Source organism: Poecilia reticulata, linkage group LG20 (genome assembly GCF_000633615.1).
Source record: "Poecilia reticulata strain Guanapo linkage group LG20, Guppy_female_1.0+MT, whole genome shotgun sequence".
Taxonomy (NCBI): domain Eukaryota; kingdom Metazoa; phylum Chordata; class Actinopteri; order Cyprinodontiformes; family Poeciliidae; genus Poecilia; species Poecilia reticulata.
This window is the reverse complement of record NC_024350.1, coordinates 21,165,710-21,180,696: the sequence shown is the minus strand read 5'-3', so window position 1 is coordinate 21,180,696 and position 14,987 is coordinate 21,165,710. Positions and strand designations below refer to the sequence as shown.

The 14,987-nt window shown below is 39.0% G+C and overlaps 1 protein-coding gene across 1 annotated transcript in view; it reads left to right on the top strand.

Moving 5' to 3' along the window:
- tmx3b (thioredoxin related transmembrane protein 3b) overlaps positions 1 to 14,987 on the top strand; it is a 44,695-nt gene that overhangs the window by 15,662 nt on the left and 14,046 nt on the right. Inside the window, exons 10-12 of the mRNA XM_008396569.2 lie at positions 4,605 to 4,703; positions 11,593 to 11,650; positions 11,877 to 11,930. Of these exons, the coding sequence (XP_008394791.1) occupies positions 4,605 to 4,703; positions 11,593 to 11,650; positions 11,877 to 11,930 (211 nt within the window). The remainder of the gene's footprint in view (positions 1 to 4,604; positions 4,704 to 11,592; positions 11,651 to 11,876; positions 11,931 to 14,987) is intronic.

Sequence of the window (14,987 nt, the reverse complement as noted above, 5' to 3'; positions counted from 1 at the left end):
ATGTAAAAAGCATTTAAAAATCCTTGCTTTCCTGCACTTATTGCTACAGATGACAACTGGTAAGAGTTAAATTTTTTATGAAACTGGTCATAGCTTACATATCACCCTCCACATTTATTTGCATCTCTGGTAAAAGACATGATGTCACATAAATTCATTTTCTGCCTGATTTGAATGGCAGTTCTGCAGTATGCAACAGTTCACGGCTGTGTAGAGGACAGTATCTAAGCAATATTGTTTCACAGTGCTCCACTTACAGTTTAACAGCCAACCAGACTGCGACAGATTCTGTGTATATCAAACCTCCATAACATGAGAGCCGGTGCTTTCATATGCTGTGTTTTCGCATATGTTCACAATTTCAATACAGTTTGTGGAACTGCGTGAATTATTACTGTAATGGTCCAGTTATAAAGTTAATTATTCACACCCTGAAATGTTGGATTATTGAACTGATAACCATCAGACCACTTGACCTTATAGTGAACTGACAGGTGACACGATGAACAGAGATTTGAATTGATTGCTTGCCTTTCCAGCCTGAGACTAAGTATTAAATCAATAACCATTAAGTTATGAGAGATGATGCTGGGTTGTGAAATGTGTATGAAGTATTACACAACAAACACAGGTCAAGTTTTTTATTATGAGGGAAAAAAAAGGAAAATGTATTAAGGTGGTGTAACACAAAAGAACTCACCAGGTTTTGACACGGCATAACCCAGCATGAATTTCACACCATTGATCCCATCATACAATCACTATTCACAACAGGAGCAACATGGAAAAAGCGACACACATTCTGTAAAGATGAGAAAGGAGTTACTGTTTCAAAAAATAACTTTCAATTCAAGCATACGTGGCATTTTATGAAACACTTAGTTTCTCTCTTCCGATCGTCCATATTCGTGGCCTTCGAAGGACCCGTCTTCCGTAGACCGGGCCGTTTGAGACATAAATGCAAACATTTTAAAAAGACTTGCATAAATAACCAATGCTTAGCCTGGTGGGGACACGAGGAAAGCCTGGTAGCCCGCCAGGCTTATAATACACTAGGGGAAACCCTGAGACAGATTCACAGTGTATTCGGTGGGATGGATGTTTCTACTCTTGATGTTTGATCTGCAATTTATTCATTAAATGCTATAATTAAGAGGTTGTAGGATTAAAAGAGCCTTTCATTAGAAGCTATAACTGTTTAGTTCATCTATAGCATTACCTTGAAATCTCACGGTAATCCCTCTAATAGTTGGTGTCGTTTTTTATTCTGAGTCTTCTTATTCATCAGGTCTTGAGCGTCAGATTTCATTTCCTGCTCTCATTGTAATGTGTCTTAGTGCTTTATGGATGCTTGTCACATTATCTTATTCTCTGTAACGGAAGAAATCTTTTCATTTTTTACATCCTTCTTACACTTTATGTTCAACCGTCTGTCTTTTCATCCTCATCAACCTTCTGTCTCTGTTTAAGTTCTCTTTGATGAAGCTACCTTCCCTCCTCTGCTTTTCTCCACTGTCATTCTGTTTCTTTCTATTTGCATAGACTCCCAGGTCTTTTCTACCATTAACCTTCATCCTTGAAATGTGTCAGCGCTCCCTCCTACCTCAGCTCCAAACTCCTGACACCAGATCATCCCCTCTCCACCCACTGTCTGTTTTTATTCCCCTTCCTGCCCCTCATTTCTCCATGTTGTCTCCCCACTGTGCGAACTCTTGGCTGACGGGCTCCTGTAGGGCAGCATGAAATTTCTGAGCCCCATGCCCCGAGAAGAGAGCGACTCTAATTTGATTCAAGGTGAAGCAAGTTGAGTCGTGTACAAGAGCTTCATCAGATGGTACAACCTTAAAAAGAACGCGGCCCCCAGCCCCCACCTTCTTTTCTCTATTCGCTCTCGCTCTGTTGCTTCTGGGGAAAAGTTGGGCAGCTGCATGCTGTCTATAAAGCCAAAACATCTGTGGGAAGAAGCCTTTGGAATGTCTACCAGATCGACTGACTCAGCAGGCTTTTACAGCAGCACTCCATTGCCTTCGCATAGCAGCAAGGCTCTGGGAGAAATGCATTCTAATGCAACTGTAAGGCACAGCCTTGCACATTTAAAAGCGCGTTCAAGGGTTTTAAGTTGTCATGTTCGGTATTGTGCCCTCGGCTCCTTTGAGGCCCTGCAGCATGAGAATCATGTTAAAAATCATCAGTGTTCCTGTAATTACTTAAGTGGCAGCGTAAAGGTCAGGATAACTTATTAACATGTCATATTAAGGTTCTGGTTACATTTGACAGTAATTATGTGCATCCTTTTGCTTTTCTCCGCTTTTTTAGTTTCTAATGCCTCACTGATCTTGTTCTACACCCCTCATACTGACTGCCTCCAGGTGTTTGTCTAGAAATGATATATATTTTTTCTTTTTGTACATGACATGCATAAGATAAAATGCCTTGCAAAAAATATTGTCTTTGACCTTATCCTTTGAATTATTTTCATACTTGGTGACATTTTGTCAGGTCATGATTGCAAAGCTTGCTATACTTTGAGATTTTACACGACGGACTATTACAAAGTAGCACATAGAAGAAAAAGAATGACATCAGATTTTTTTAGAGTTTTACAAGTAGAAATAAGATACGTGTGGCATCCATTTGTATTCAGCAACCCTCTCTCAGAATTTTGCAGAACCATCTTCTGTTGCGATTACAGCTTGAAGTCTTAGAAAATTGCACTATCATCTTTTCACATCTAGCGACAAAGACTTTCTTCTTTCAGGAAATGTTCAAGCTCATTGAGACTGTTCAAGTTTTGCCACATATTCTGAATTGGATTCAGGTTGGGACTCTGATTGGATCATTCTAACATAAATCCGTTTCATCTAAACTATTCTATTGTGTGTGAATATATAGATGAATGTTTAGGGTTGTGAACCTCCACCTCTCAAGTCTTTTGCAGCATCTGACTTTCTTCCAGGATTGCCCTGTATTTTTTAATTATATTCCACAGAAAAATCAGGGACTAGGTGCATCTTCAGAAACTGAACCGTAGATAGCTGTAAATTTTTAGTATGAAAGATACTAAAGCTCATGAAGACTGGTGTGAAATTTTAATGGAGAGAAAAAAAATTAGATTTACGACAACTTGGATTTATTGTAATCAATATTACCTTAGCAAGATTCAGCTGTTATATAGCACTCGCATGTCTTACTCTTATTGCACACCCCTAAACAATAACTTTCTTCTTCCCACTTTTTTTTCAAGATCATATTTGCAATGTAAACAACTAATATTTGTTCCTTTAATACTCATAATCCACATGAGCTGTGGATCTCTGTCGTTCCTCCAAAGCTAAAAAATATTATAACCGTAGTTGAACTAGATTTTATTTAGTGGCATCAGAGTATAACAAGAGCTGAAGACACAACACAACACATTTTGCCATTTTCTTCACACTTATAAACTGCTTTACGTTGGCCTTCCAAATACCGTATTTTCCGCACTATAAGGCGCACCGGATTATAAGGCGCACCTTCAATGAATGGCCCATTTTAAAACTTTTTTCATACATAAGGCGCACCGCATTATAAGGCACATGGAATAGACGCTTCAGTTTGGGTTGCCAATTTGTTCCGTATTCTATTATTACACATCCACATTTGTAAAGAAATGGTCCCCAAGTACTTTATATAGTAGGCTGCCCCAGTCATTGTTTCACTCACGGTGTTGTTGTTGCGATATTGTGCCCAACTGCTTTCTGGGTAACACAGACCAACCGACACGCTGCCGGCGCAGTCTCTGTCTCTCTACCTCCGCCCCCTCTGGCTTTAAATGTATTATCAAACTTTATTAACAAACCAGCGTTCTGACAACTATCCCGGCATGCACCTCGCACCACTACTTCTACTGGGGAAAATGAAGTCGGCGGCTGCTTACCGTAGTTTCTAGACCTGTTGTGGCTCAATATTGGTCCATATATAAGGCGCACCGGATTATAAGGCGCACTGTTGRCTTTTGAGGAAATTGAAGGTTTTTAGGTGCGCCATATAGTGCGGAAAATACGGTACAAATAATATTTCCACTTTGTTGGCTGTCAAAGTGGTTTGTATACTTGTCCATACTAGTGCATGCATTAAAAATAGTATGAAAGTTTTTTCTTCCTTGCTTTTTGTGATTGACAAGCAGAACTGATGAGAGAATCGGGACAGCATGGAAAATATTTATGTCAAATGGATAATTTAGTATTTTTGACAACCATTTACTTGATGAATAAAACATGTTTTGTTCATTCTACATAACTGTTGACAATCCACCCGGAATAAAATATTCTCAACCCTGTTATTTTGTTTATCTGTTCACTTGTCATCTGTCTATAGTGCCGTTTATGACCCAGACCAATTCAGACGCCTCTGATCTTTTTTTACCGTGTCTGTGAATGCTCAGACAGTGTCTCGCTCTTTACCCCCCAAAGAGGTTACGTGTTGTAAACATTGTGATCTTCTGACAGTCCAGCCATCAATACTTTGCTATGCTTTGCTTTTGATATTGACAGGTTGTATGGTGAATCTCAATAAGCTGCTCTGTCCCTTTGTTTCTGAAAGATTCCCCCCCTGTATGTTTGCAGAGTATGAGGACGGCAGCCTGTCGTTGTGGGTGAACAAGGAGCGCTTCCAGGGTTACCTTCAAATTGACGGCTTTACCTTGTATGAGCTTGGAGAAACAGGTAGCGTGTTCCACTTGCAGACTTATTTCATTTTCATCTGTTTTGATCTAAAGAATGCTATTTTGCAGCAAAGCATATTGTTCCCTAACATCCACATGTAATTTTCCAAGAGATAACCCCCAATTAAAAAAAAAAACGTGTCGCTGTTGTACAAATAAATGCAACAAATTGTAACATTTACAGAGTTAAATTTGAAATGTGTAGCGGCCATCCATTTGTTTTATCACATACATTTGTGACTTTTAATGATATATTTGATTTGCAGTTTTTCAGATTTGGTTAAGTATTTGTCAGAAAATGTTCATAATTTTTATTTTTATTTTTTTAACAATAATTCTGCATACATTTTTGAATTTATAGATAGTTTTCTGTAATCCATAGGGGATTAAAATTGGAAAATAAAGGTTAAAATTAGGGCTGGACAATATTGTTTGAAAATAAAATCTAGAATTTTATCATAACAAATCTGATTTCTGATTTTAATAATGATAAAAAAAAATTCTTGCTTCCTTTTCTGAAAAAGGCATGACATAAGATGGAAAATATTTCCCAAAACTGCATTTTATTACAATCATCCCTTCAGTGAATTGATTTGAATTTGAAGTCCAAATAAATGTAGATCTGTAAAAACACACTTATCACCCTACCCAAGGCCTAGCATCTTATTTGACAACACTCTGAACAATGGAAATATAAGGAGAGCATGGGTGAAAAGAAATCCAGATTTCCCCAAAATTAATCTTAAACAATCGCACACCCTTAGCTCAAACATGGTGTGGATCCCGAGCCACTCTGTGTGCTGGAAGTAACAACAATTCAAGAAAACTAAAATAACTGTCAATTTTAAAAGTTCAAACACCAAATATACTTCAATATGCATTAATACACACAGTGGAAATCATTTTAGCGCTATGGTAGAAGCCAGCATCGGCAGTCATCCTTGTCTCCTTTCTTGGTGCCCAGAGCCAAGGAGCATATGAGAACTTCCTCCTGGAAATTTACTTTAGTTATATTTTGACAATGTTTCTTTACCAGATGAAACGGAGCTCAAATTTTTTACAGACTCATTTTAATGCTTTATATTTTGCGCTATAGCTGTGGTTTTTTTTATTTTGTTCTTTCATGCATGTAGCTCTTCTTTAATCTTTACGACCAAAGACGCTGGTAAACATTTCTAAACGGCATATTAAAACACAAGCATAAATCAAGCATGTCCTCAAAACGTTATTTAAAAAACGCCTTAATGTTTGACAGCCTCGCCCTCAAATATGTTGCTTGCCATAGGGCAGCTTTAAAATTAAAAGTCAAACATCTTCTATCAGAAGCTTGGTCAGCTTCAACTGTACTGATGGAGCTATTTTTGCTCAGTCTTTATGCCCTCCAGAAACAGCCATATTTGTTATTCTTGTTCAAAAACTCCTTTCCTTGTAAAGGTAATTTAAGCTCAAATGTGAAATGCAAACTGCCTCTTAAACAGCGGTACATTGATACTCTGTGCAGTGCTTCTCTAATATTAGACACAGTATTTTCTTCCTTTATGGGCTTTATTCTTACAGCATTAGAGCAGCTGTGGTTTGCTGGGTAGGTGGCTGGATTCCAACAAGGTGTGCAGTTTAATGCATGAATTTTCTATATGTTCACGTTTCCTAAGGCAAGAGAGATAACCCTGATGTTGTCCCTAAAATACTTACTGGTGCAAAAATGTTGCAATAATCTGTACACTTCTCTAGTCGGTTTTCATTCCCTTACATTTTGCTTCCATTAAACTGAAATTTCTCAGACTTTGTAAGCTCTTTTCTTTATTTTAACGGCACACGAATTCTTACTGAAAATATTCAGTACAGCATTGTCAACCTACGTGGAACTAGGAATGCAATGCAATGTTTTGTTGGGTAACTTTTAAGTGACACCCAAGCAAAACAGAGTGAACTCCCAGCTGTGTTTATGCTCCGATATTTGGAGAGATTAAGGTTTCTCATGCAGGTACAGAAAGAAAGGTTGAGCGACCCATGTCATGGTGTGCATTTTTCAACAGCAGTAAAGCACACAGCTCGCTCTGCGCTTAGCTGAATTGCTCACCTAAAACAACTTCAAACTAAATGTAAGCATCTCAGATATGGAAGAAAAAGCAGCTTATGTCCAAATGCAGCAGGTTGTAGAATCCAATCAGACGATGTAGCATACAGTTCAGTCTCTGAAGGGGCTTCTCCACTACAGCGGCTTTGACCGGTTCTGACCCGGTCCAAATTCATCTCCATTTGGTTGCTTTACACGGTTCTTCCCCGTTTTCGTACTTATTTCAGGAGTAGTACAAGCCGTGCCAGCCAGCAGATTGAATTCAAAGATTGCCTTATTTATGTCATTGCAAACTCCATACAAGATCTCAATCACCAAAGTGGGCTGGCAGACAGGTTGTCTACTGTCATAAAGCTGCACAACGTGGAGAAGCGTAATTATGAATTTAATCTTGAGCACCGCCATGAGCCCACGTGTCAACTTTTCTAGTGGAATGACCGTGTTTCGCTGCCCTGCAAGCAGCATGACAGTCAGAAACGTAACGGCGAGAAACTGCATCTCCAGTCGGCGATCTGTTTGACGGAGCAGTCAGAACTACATCATATTAATTAGTTGTGATGTGCAGTTATCTCTTTGTTTTGAATTTTTCTTTTTAAATAAAGCTCATGTGTAGATTTTGCTTTACATCTACTGACCTCATTACCTAAATCTAAAACCTTGAGGTTCTCCATTGCCAAGTGTTGCTGCAAACCTCATTAGTATGTCGACCAAAGCTGCTGCGCGCTCACCGCCGACCAAATTCCTGCCTAAATTCACGCCCACAATACAGAGGAACAAACTGTACTGTTTTAGCTGCAATTAATCAACTGTGGTAGAACCAAACCAGACATTAACCGGTTAGAAGGAGACATGATAATGGAGAAGTGGTTTAAGTCTGGAGACACGGGATTACCACTGGTTGCGGGATCTCATCTCCATTTCTCTGCATTGGGATCTCTTCCAGTGTTGATAATTCTTGTTTTTCCATCATGGAGAAAACACCGTCCCACTTCCTCCATCATAAGCAGTTTTGCATTGGTAAAGAAGATTTGGCAAGTTATTTATGGGTGTAACTCCTGTACGCAACTCTATTCGACCTACACATGTGACACCATTTTGAAGAGGGAATAAACAGGCTTTCCAGTGATAAAAGGTTAATTACATAAAAGCAGTATAACAACAACAAAATCAGCCAAACACAAACCTTACTATTGTACTTCTCTCTGTGTAAGTGAGTGCTGTTTGATTCTATTTAGGCTACTTCAAGTTGCTTTCTTTCTCCTTTAAGCCAGACTTCCTGCTTTTTAAACCTTAGCAATAATGCTGTAATTGGATAAACAATGTGTGACTGTTCAAGAATTTGCAGTTTTGATTCATGTGAAGGCTTGAAGGAAGTAAAAAAAAAAAAAAAAAAAAAAGTTGGCAGAAGCCCTGTTGCTGGAGTCTTTTCAACCGAATATCACATTTCATGGACTGCAGCTCAGTGGAGCTGCTGGGATGACATTTTATGCTTAAAAAAAATCCCCCCCTCCATCCCACACATCATAAGTCATACTGACACAGAACTCTGTACCCACATCTAAATACTGGCGTGACCCAAAAAAATCAATGAAGAGCCCGAAACTGTAATTTAGGTTTATTTAACTGCGAGGATTTAAAGGACAGAGAGGCAGACGGGGAGATGGATTGGGTGCATATTGAAAGCAGAATATGTTTGGCGATATTAAAAAGCACTTCTCCTTTTATGTCGTCGTGCACTGGGATATTGGAAGGTTATTCTTCAGAAGCGGAGACAACCGCAATAACAGCACAGGAGAACCAGAAAACATTTGTCATCTTCCACGTACCAATTTTTGTGTCCTCTCGTTTTTCTACATCTATCACATGGATATCACGCTTGCTGCATATTTATACTGGATTTAAGACGCAAACTGTTAGTCTTCAGCTGGGTAAACAATACAGTCACTAAACCAGTGGATTATAAAACTGAGCTAGCTATAGTTTCTGAAAATGCTCTGGCAAATTTACAGAAAAACGATGTGAGGTCTCAGATGGATGCATTAAATTAGATTCTGTCGCTAAGCGGCTCTTTACGCTTGCAGCGGACGATCTTTTAACTTGATGGACTTGAACATTTACTATAAGTTATTCAGAAATTCTCTCTGATGAAGCATGATTTCATTCTCATCCCGAACCTTTTGATGTGAGCGATGATCAGAGCTTTGGCATTAAGAATCCAAAACATCTTGACCCGCGTGATACGGTAATCAAGCCTTAATGACGGAAGAGCTCGAATTGATTCTCGTTTTTAAATATGGGCCTGTAGAAAACAACCTTGAGTTTTATATTTCAATGTGTTTGCTCTCCAACTCTGGGTCGCAAATAACACCAAGCATCATGCAGAGAGACTTGATAGCAGAGAGTAGCAAGCTGAAAAACTGGTCAGTAATAATACATCTCTGAATCTGAGGCATGTTTCGCATTAAACACCAAACTTCTGAAGCAGGACTTGAGCTCATGCAAACTGTTGATAAAGTGAAAAAGCAACGGCAAAACATTTTGGCTTGTCTCTGCTAATGTCCAATTAATGCCTCGTCTGATGAAGTCTGAGACAATTGAAGATGAAAACATGAAAAAAGCTTTGGTCAGTTTAGAGTGTGATAAAGGCTAAATAGTTGGGTTTCAGATAAAAAAGGTTTTGGCTGCAATTGATCTTTTTCTACCCCATATTTATACTTGTATTCGTACCCCTCACAGATTTTAGTTTAAAAGTTTTAATTATTCAACTAAGAATTCAATTATTTTATTTATATGGCGCCGATTTACAACACATCATCTCAAGACACTTTACGCAAAAGAAATTCAGTTCAGTCCAATCATGCATTGATCCTAGTTGAGCTTAAAATATGCAGAGCTGAGCAGGTGATTTTATCTGAGAATGACTTGGTGCAAAAAATGTTTTGTATAGACCTATGTTAATATGTGTAAAAGCATAACAGGCCCCCCTTTAAAAAAAATCCTCAGCTATATTTACTTGCATCAAAAAAAAAAAAAACAATGACGCATAAGAAGTGTTAGATTCTTGCTGGCTGACTCGAAAACAAATAGTAAATTATTAATAGTAACAGTAAATACCAACATTTCAAATAGCCATTCAGTTCTTTGAAAAGAAACTACCACAAATTCAGAAGTGGATTAATGTCAACTCAAATGTGAACAACTTGGATGTGAACAACTTCCAAGCACAAAGTTCTTGGGTGAAATTGATGTTTCCATGCGAGTAATTTTCCATTATAGCTACATAATCCTGCAGTGATGACCGCTGTAATCTTGCTCCTTGGCTGGTTGTACTATTGCGGCGTAACTATAATTGTTGTCTCTGCAGAAGAAAGTGAGACATCTTACAATTATTGCAACATTTGGACCTGCAATTTGCAGTGGAAACCTGTGATTGCTTAATGAGCTGCAAGCTTTTCTAACGGCATTGTTACCACACAGAACGATATGAGCCACAAAGAGCCGTGAACATATGAGGAGTTTAGAAGACAAATATTGGGGCGTTTGGGTTTCCTTTATGAAGCATGATAAAATAATCATATTCAAATCGCTGGTTAATATTAAAATAGAAGAGAATTCTTTGTTCCTTTTTGGCTTAATAGGAAGTGTATCCCAGATTTAAAAAAAAAAAAAAAAAAAAAACCTGCACTGATGATTCAAAATCCCAGTACTCTTTCAGACAAGCCGCCTGATGAATTATTTTCCTATGCATATTATTCTAGTTCAGTGTACCTTCTTAAGTTCTCCAAATCCTTGCTGGCATTAATTATGCACATTCCCGCTTGAGAAACTCCCATGAAGACAGGCGCTTTGCAGTGGGGAGAAATGCACACAAACTAAGCCGTATATTAAGATTTCTTTTCTGCATTGCAAGTATTTATCTCTTCTCCTGACTCCAGGCTGTCCACTTTCTCTACATAACCTTTCTGCATCAGTGACCAGCAGGGGGCAGGCTGCCTCTCTCATCTAAATGTCAAGGGGCTTCCTGCCTCAAACCGTAGCAGCTTAAATAGGAGACCTTTTTAAGTTGTGTAAGAGTTTGTTGTCTTTTTTCTTTTTTTAAGTAGACCTATTTGTCATTTCATGGGTTTTGGTTTTGAATGGCACCTAAATAGCTCTGCTACCAACTGAACACTTGTTTTCTGCACAGCGAAGCAGAAAGCTGAAGTTAGTTTAATGTTTGAGTGATTAATGGGTAAATCACCCTCCATGCCTCTTCCTTTCTTTTCCCTTTCGAGCGCTGCTGAAGCATCCCTCATGCAGCTCCTACAGCTCAGAAAAGTCTGGAATTTAAATATTTTCTCAGATCTGAATTAATATGGAAGATAAGTCTGTTCATTTATATATCTAACTTTCCCTCCGTCCATCTGTTTGTCCCTCCTTTCATTCGTTTGTTCTTCTTTCTGTTCATCCATCCATTAGTGACCATGTTTATGTGCCTTGGTTTCACATGATTTCAGCATACAAATATTTAACATGCATCCACAGATCTGACTGTTCGCACACCCGTGCATCTGTACATCCAGTCACACTTCCACCCATATAGTCTGTAATATCTGCTGAAAATTTCCTATAAATTATTATTTCAGTCATACTTATTGAATATTGTCTCTAAATATCAGAGGACTTCAGAGATTTCCTTTAGGAAAAAGAAGTAATTTTGATACAAAAGTTGCATAAGAAACCTCCTGCCAGTGTCTCATTGGTCTTAAATCGTCTCCATCTTTTCTTTATTCTGTGACTAAAAAAAAGTGTAATCAATGTCTTCCTGCTGCAGGTAAGCTGGTGGCAATTGCAATCATCGACGAGAAAGACCCCACAGAGCAGAGCGGCAGGTAAAGAGAAGACAGAAATTAAAAAGCTGTGCCCGTAATAAACAAATGGCTCGCCACCGCAGCTGCATTTTGTGTGTGGCTTTTGAATAGAGATAAGACTGACTGTTATTGTTTGGAGCTGCCCACAAATTGCAGCCAGCGGCTAAGAATAAATAAAAAATAAGGGAAAAAAAAGGGATGGGCTCTGACTTATGTGGCTTTTCACTCTCTTCTCATTTGCTTTTAGATTAAAGACCTTGATGCAGCGGGTGGCGAAGGAATACAGAGAACAGTTTAACAGGTGAGGCACGGAGACACGATGAGGTCAGAGATGAAAATCCAATTTATACATTTATTTCAGGACGGCGTACTCGCTGGGGAAATGCTGCCAGTCTATTCACAAGCAAGTTTATGCCGTTGTCAGGGCACGTCTGTTTTCCTTTTCTTTTTCTTTTTTTTTTTTGTAGCGGTTCAGTAGAAAGGTAATTATGTGAAATGTCAGCTTCCAAATATAGGTGTTCTTTTCAGCTGTCAATCACCGCCGCAGCTCAGCCTTTATTAATGCATAATTTTCTGTTTTCCTGCGCGATAACAACTCTGTACCGGGGTGTTTATGTTGCGTGCTGCGCTGCTCGACCTGTTCTCATGCTGGAACGCTGCTCTGTAACAAGGCAAATAAAAACAAAGCAGTGTATAATTTCAGGAGAAGCTATTTTTGCTCCAAGAGGATGGGAAAGAAATGGAAGCAGATTTTAACAAAGGGCTGTCAAATGAAAGTGTGTTGATTGTGCACAGTGGGTTAACTTAAAGCACAGCTGGTGGGTCATCCTCCAGCTGAAGGATTCTGGTTAAAGCTGGAATGTACTGTGCTGAAGTGGCTGCTGCGTTTGAATAAAGATGTCCTCCTCAAACCGCTGTGATCAAAGCGCTTCTCCCTCTCCAGGCATTCCCATTAGGGCTGATTGAATTACTCAGATCCCTATCATCAATTATACCACTATCTGCCACACTACCTTCCGCTGTTTCTTCTTTTTTTTCTTCCCCCAAAGATGTCTGAATTTGAGTTCCCCCCCACTGAGATCAGAGCCGCCTGCAGTGTTCTGACACACCTAAACGGAGCTTGTAATTACAAGTCGCTGGCTGCAGTGTCGCCCCCGGTGGTAGGTGAAGGTAGCACATGGAGAGAAGAGATCACAGGAGAGGGCTGACATTTGAATGAGCTGATGCCGTTTGATGCAGCGCTGTGGTATTCGGCTCACCCACCATTTGTGGCGTTCGTGGGCAAACGGGATTCTCGTCAGTCGGTAGGCATGAATGTGCTGGAACTGAGCACATGTTGCTTTGTCTTGGTTTTGATCTGCCAGTTGGAGCTGAAAATAAAAAAAGCTTTATCACAAAGTCTCACAAACTGAGACCTCTGAGCCTTAATTTCTATCCATAAAGGAGTTTGGACTCTCATAATTCCTCATTTAAAGCCCACGAGAGTCCGGGTAAGCATACTTCTAGACCCAATGTTTAGTTTTATACGTTATAATGTTCACATTATCCAAGAATAGATTTTTTTTTTAGGAGTTCTATGGCATTGTTTTGGTTTTAGATCCCATAAGTACGCAATGCTGGTTTTTCAGTTGACTCTACTCTGCTCATTTAGCTGTTTTTAGTGGTAAAAATAAAAACAACTTTTCAAACCCAGCCCAAAGCAGCAAAGTAAAGGAACAGAAAGCAGTGTGCTTTTAGCGTACTGGGAATGGGTTTTTCCACAAAACCAGAAAATAGAAGGACTATTGGGCTTGAAGGGATTTAAAAGAAACCTCAGTGGTGCAGCTTGCTAATTTTTTTTCTTTTAAAATGAATTATTTTGCCAATTTTAATCTAATAATACCAAAGTTCATTGTGAATTAATGCAGATATTTTTGCAAGAACTTGAAATCTAAACTTACTGCACCTGCAAGAGAATGGATGGCTGCATGGAGGGATAAATTATTGTTTATTGGAAGGATGTTTGCGACAAAAATGCATGGTTTGGATGGATGGATAGAGAAAAAATGAGTTGATAAATGAATGGAGGGATTGATAAATGGATGAATGGATTCATAGAACACCAAACCAGAGGAATCGGAGGCATGATGTGTAACACGACGGCCTCCGTTTTCCAACATGGCTGATTCCAACATGACGCTTCTCTGCACTTTAGTTGATTTGAAGACCTTTGAATTTTCAAGTTTGAAATCAACTTAAGTTTATATATTTGACTCAGGAATTGGGATGAAAATGGAGCAGAGAACATCAAACATTTCTTTCTATTTTTGAGATGCTGTAATGTGTAATATTGTTGTTTATATAAAGTCAATAGTCTTTTATTTAAATCTGCTTGACTGGTGTTCACTTAATTAAAAGTATACTTGGTAAACTTGCCCGTATAAAACTACAAGTGTGGGAGTGTTTAATTAAACTTATATTGTGCTCTTAGCAGCCTGCTTAATGGTTCAGTGCATGTCTGTGGAAAGATTAGAATGCATATAGACCAAATCTGCTAAAAAATAAATTAAGGGGCAAAATTTGAATACAAACTAATAATAAAAAATGGTTATATCCTTTCCATGTCACATTTTCTGTGCTGCATTTCCTCACTTCTCTTGTCGCTCTTAGAGGTGTAAATCATTTTCTACCTAATTCAGATCCGTATCTCACTCCGCTGCCGTTTCCAGCGCGGGCTTTTACTTTATGATGAGTTTTATTCCCAGTCCGGTTTGCTATTGTCAGTACGATTACCTCGAACATTGACTGAAGGTTTTCTTTTTTTTTTCTTTCTTTCATTGCCTCCACAAAATGTATTATATTGTTCAGTCTTAATAATCATGCCATTCACATAAGCACATGCGGCATTGCTTAGCACCCTGGGGACGATCCTCCTATATGTAGCAATGATTCAAAATGAATATAATGTATATGTGCGGGCCGTCGCAATCAGTCATTCGGCGAAAGTCGGCGGTTTCTCTGGCCCTCCCCACCCCTTCCCTCATCTGCTTGCAATGTGTTCTTCTCAGACATAGTGCAGTACAATGAGGTACAAATTGAATTCCTCCTCCTTCCTTATCATTTAGATAAATAACCCAAGACTTTTCTGTGGTGAAGGAGATGAGGAGAAGCATAGGGACGGTGCAGGATGGAGCTTTGGGGATGTTTTTTTGTCCATCCCCTCCCACAGTGACAAAAGCGTTCTTATGTTTTCTGCAGCGGGGACATCATATTACTTTTAACCAAGTTTTCTATTTGTGTGATATTGTGCATTGAAGATACTGTCCCGGTTTGTGCTAACAATATACGGCCCACAGAGACGGGAGATAGAGTTCATTTC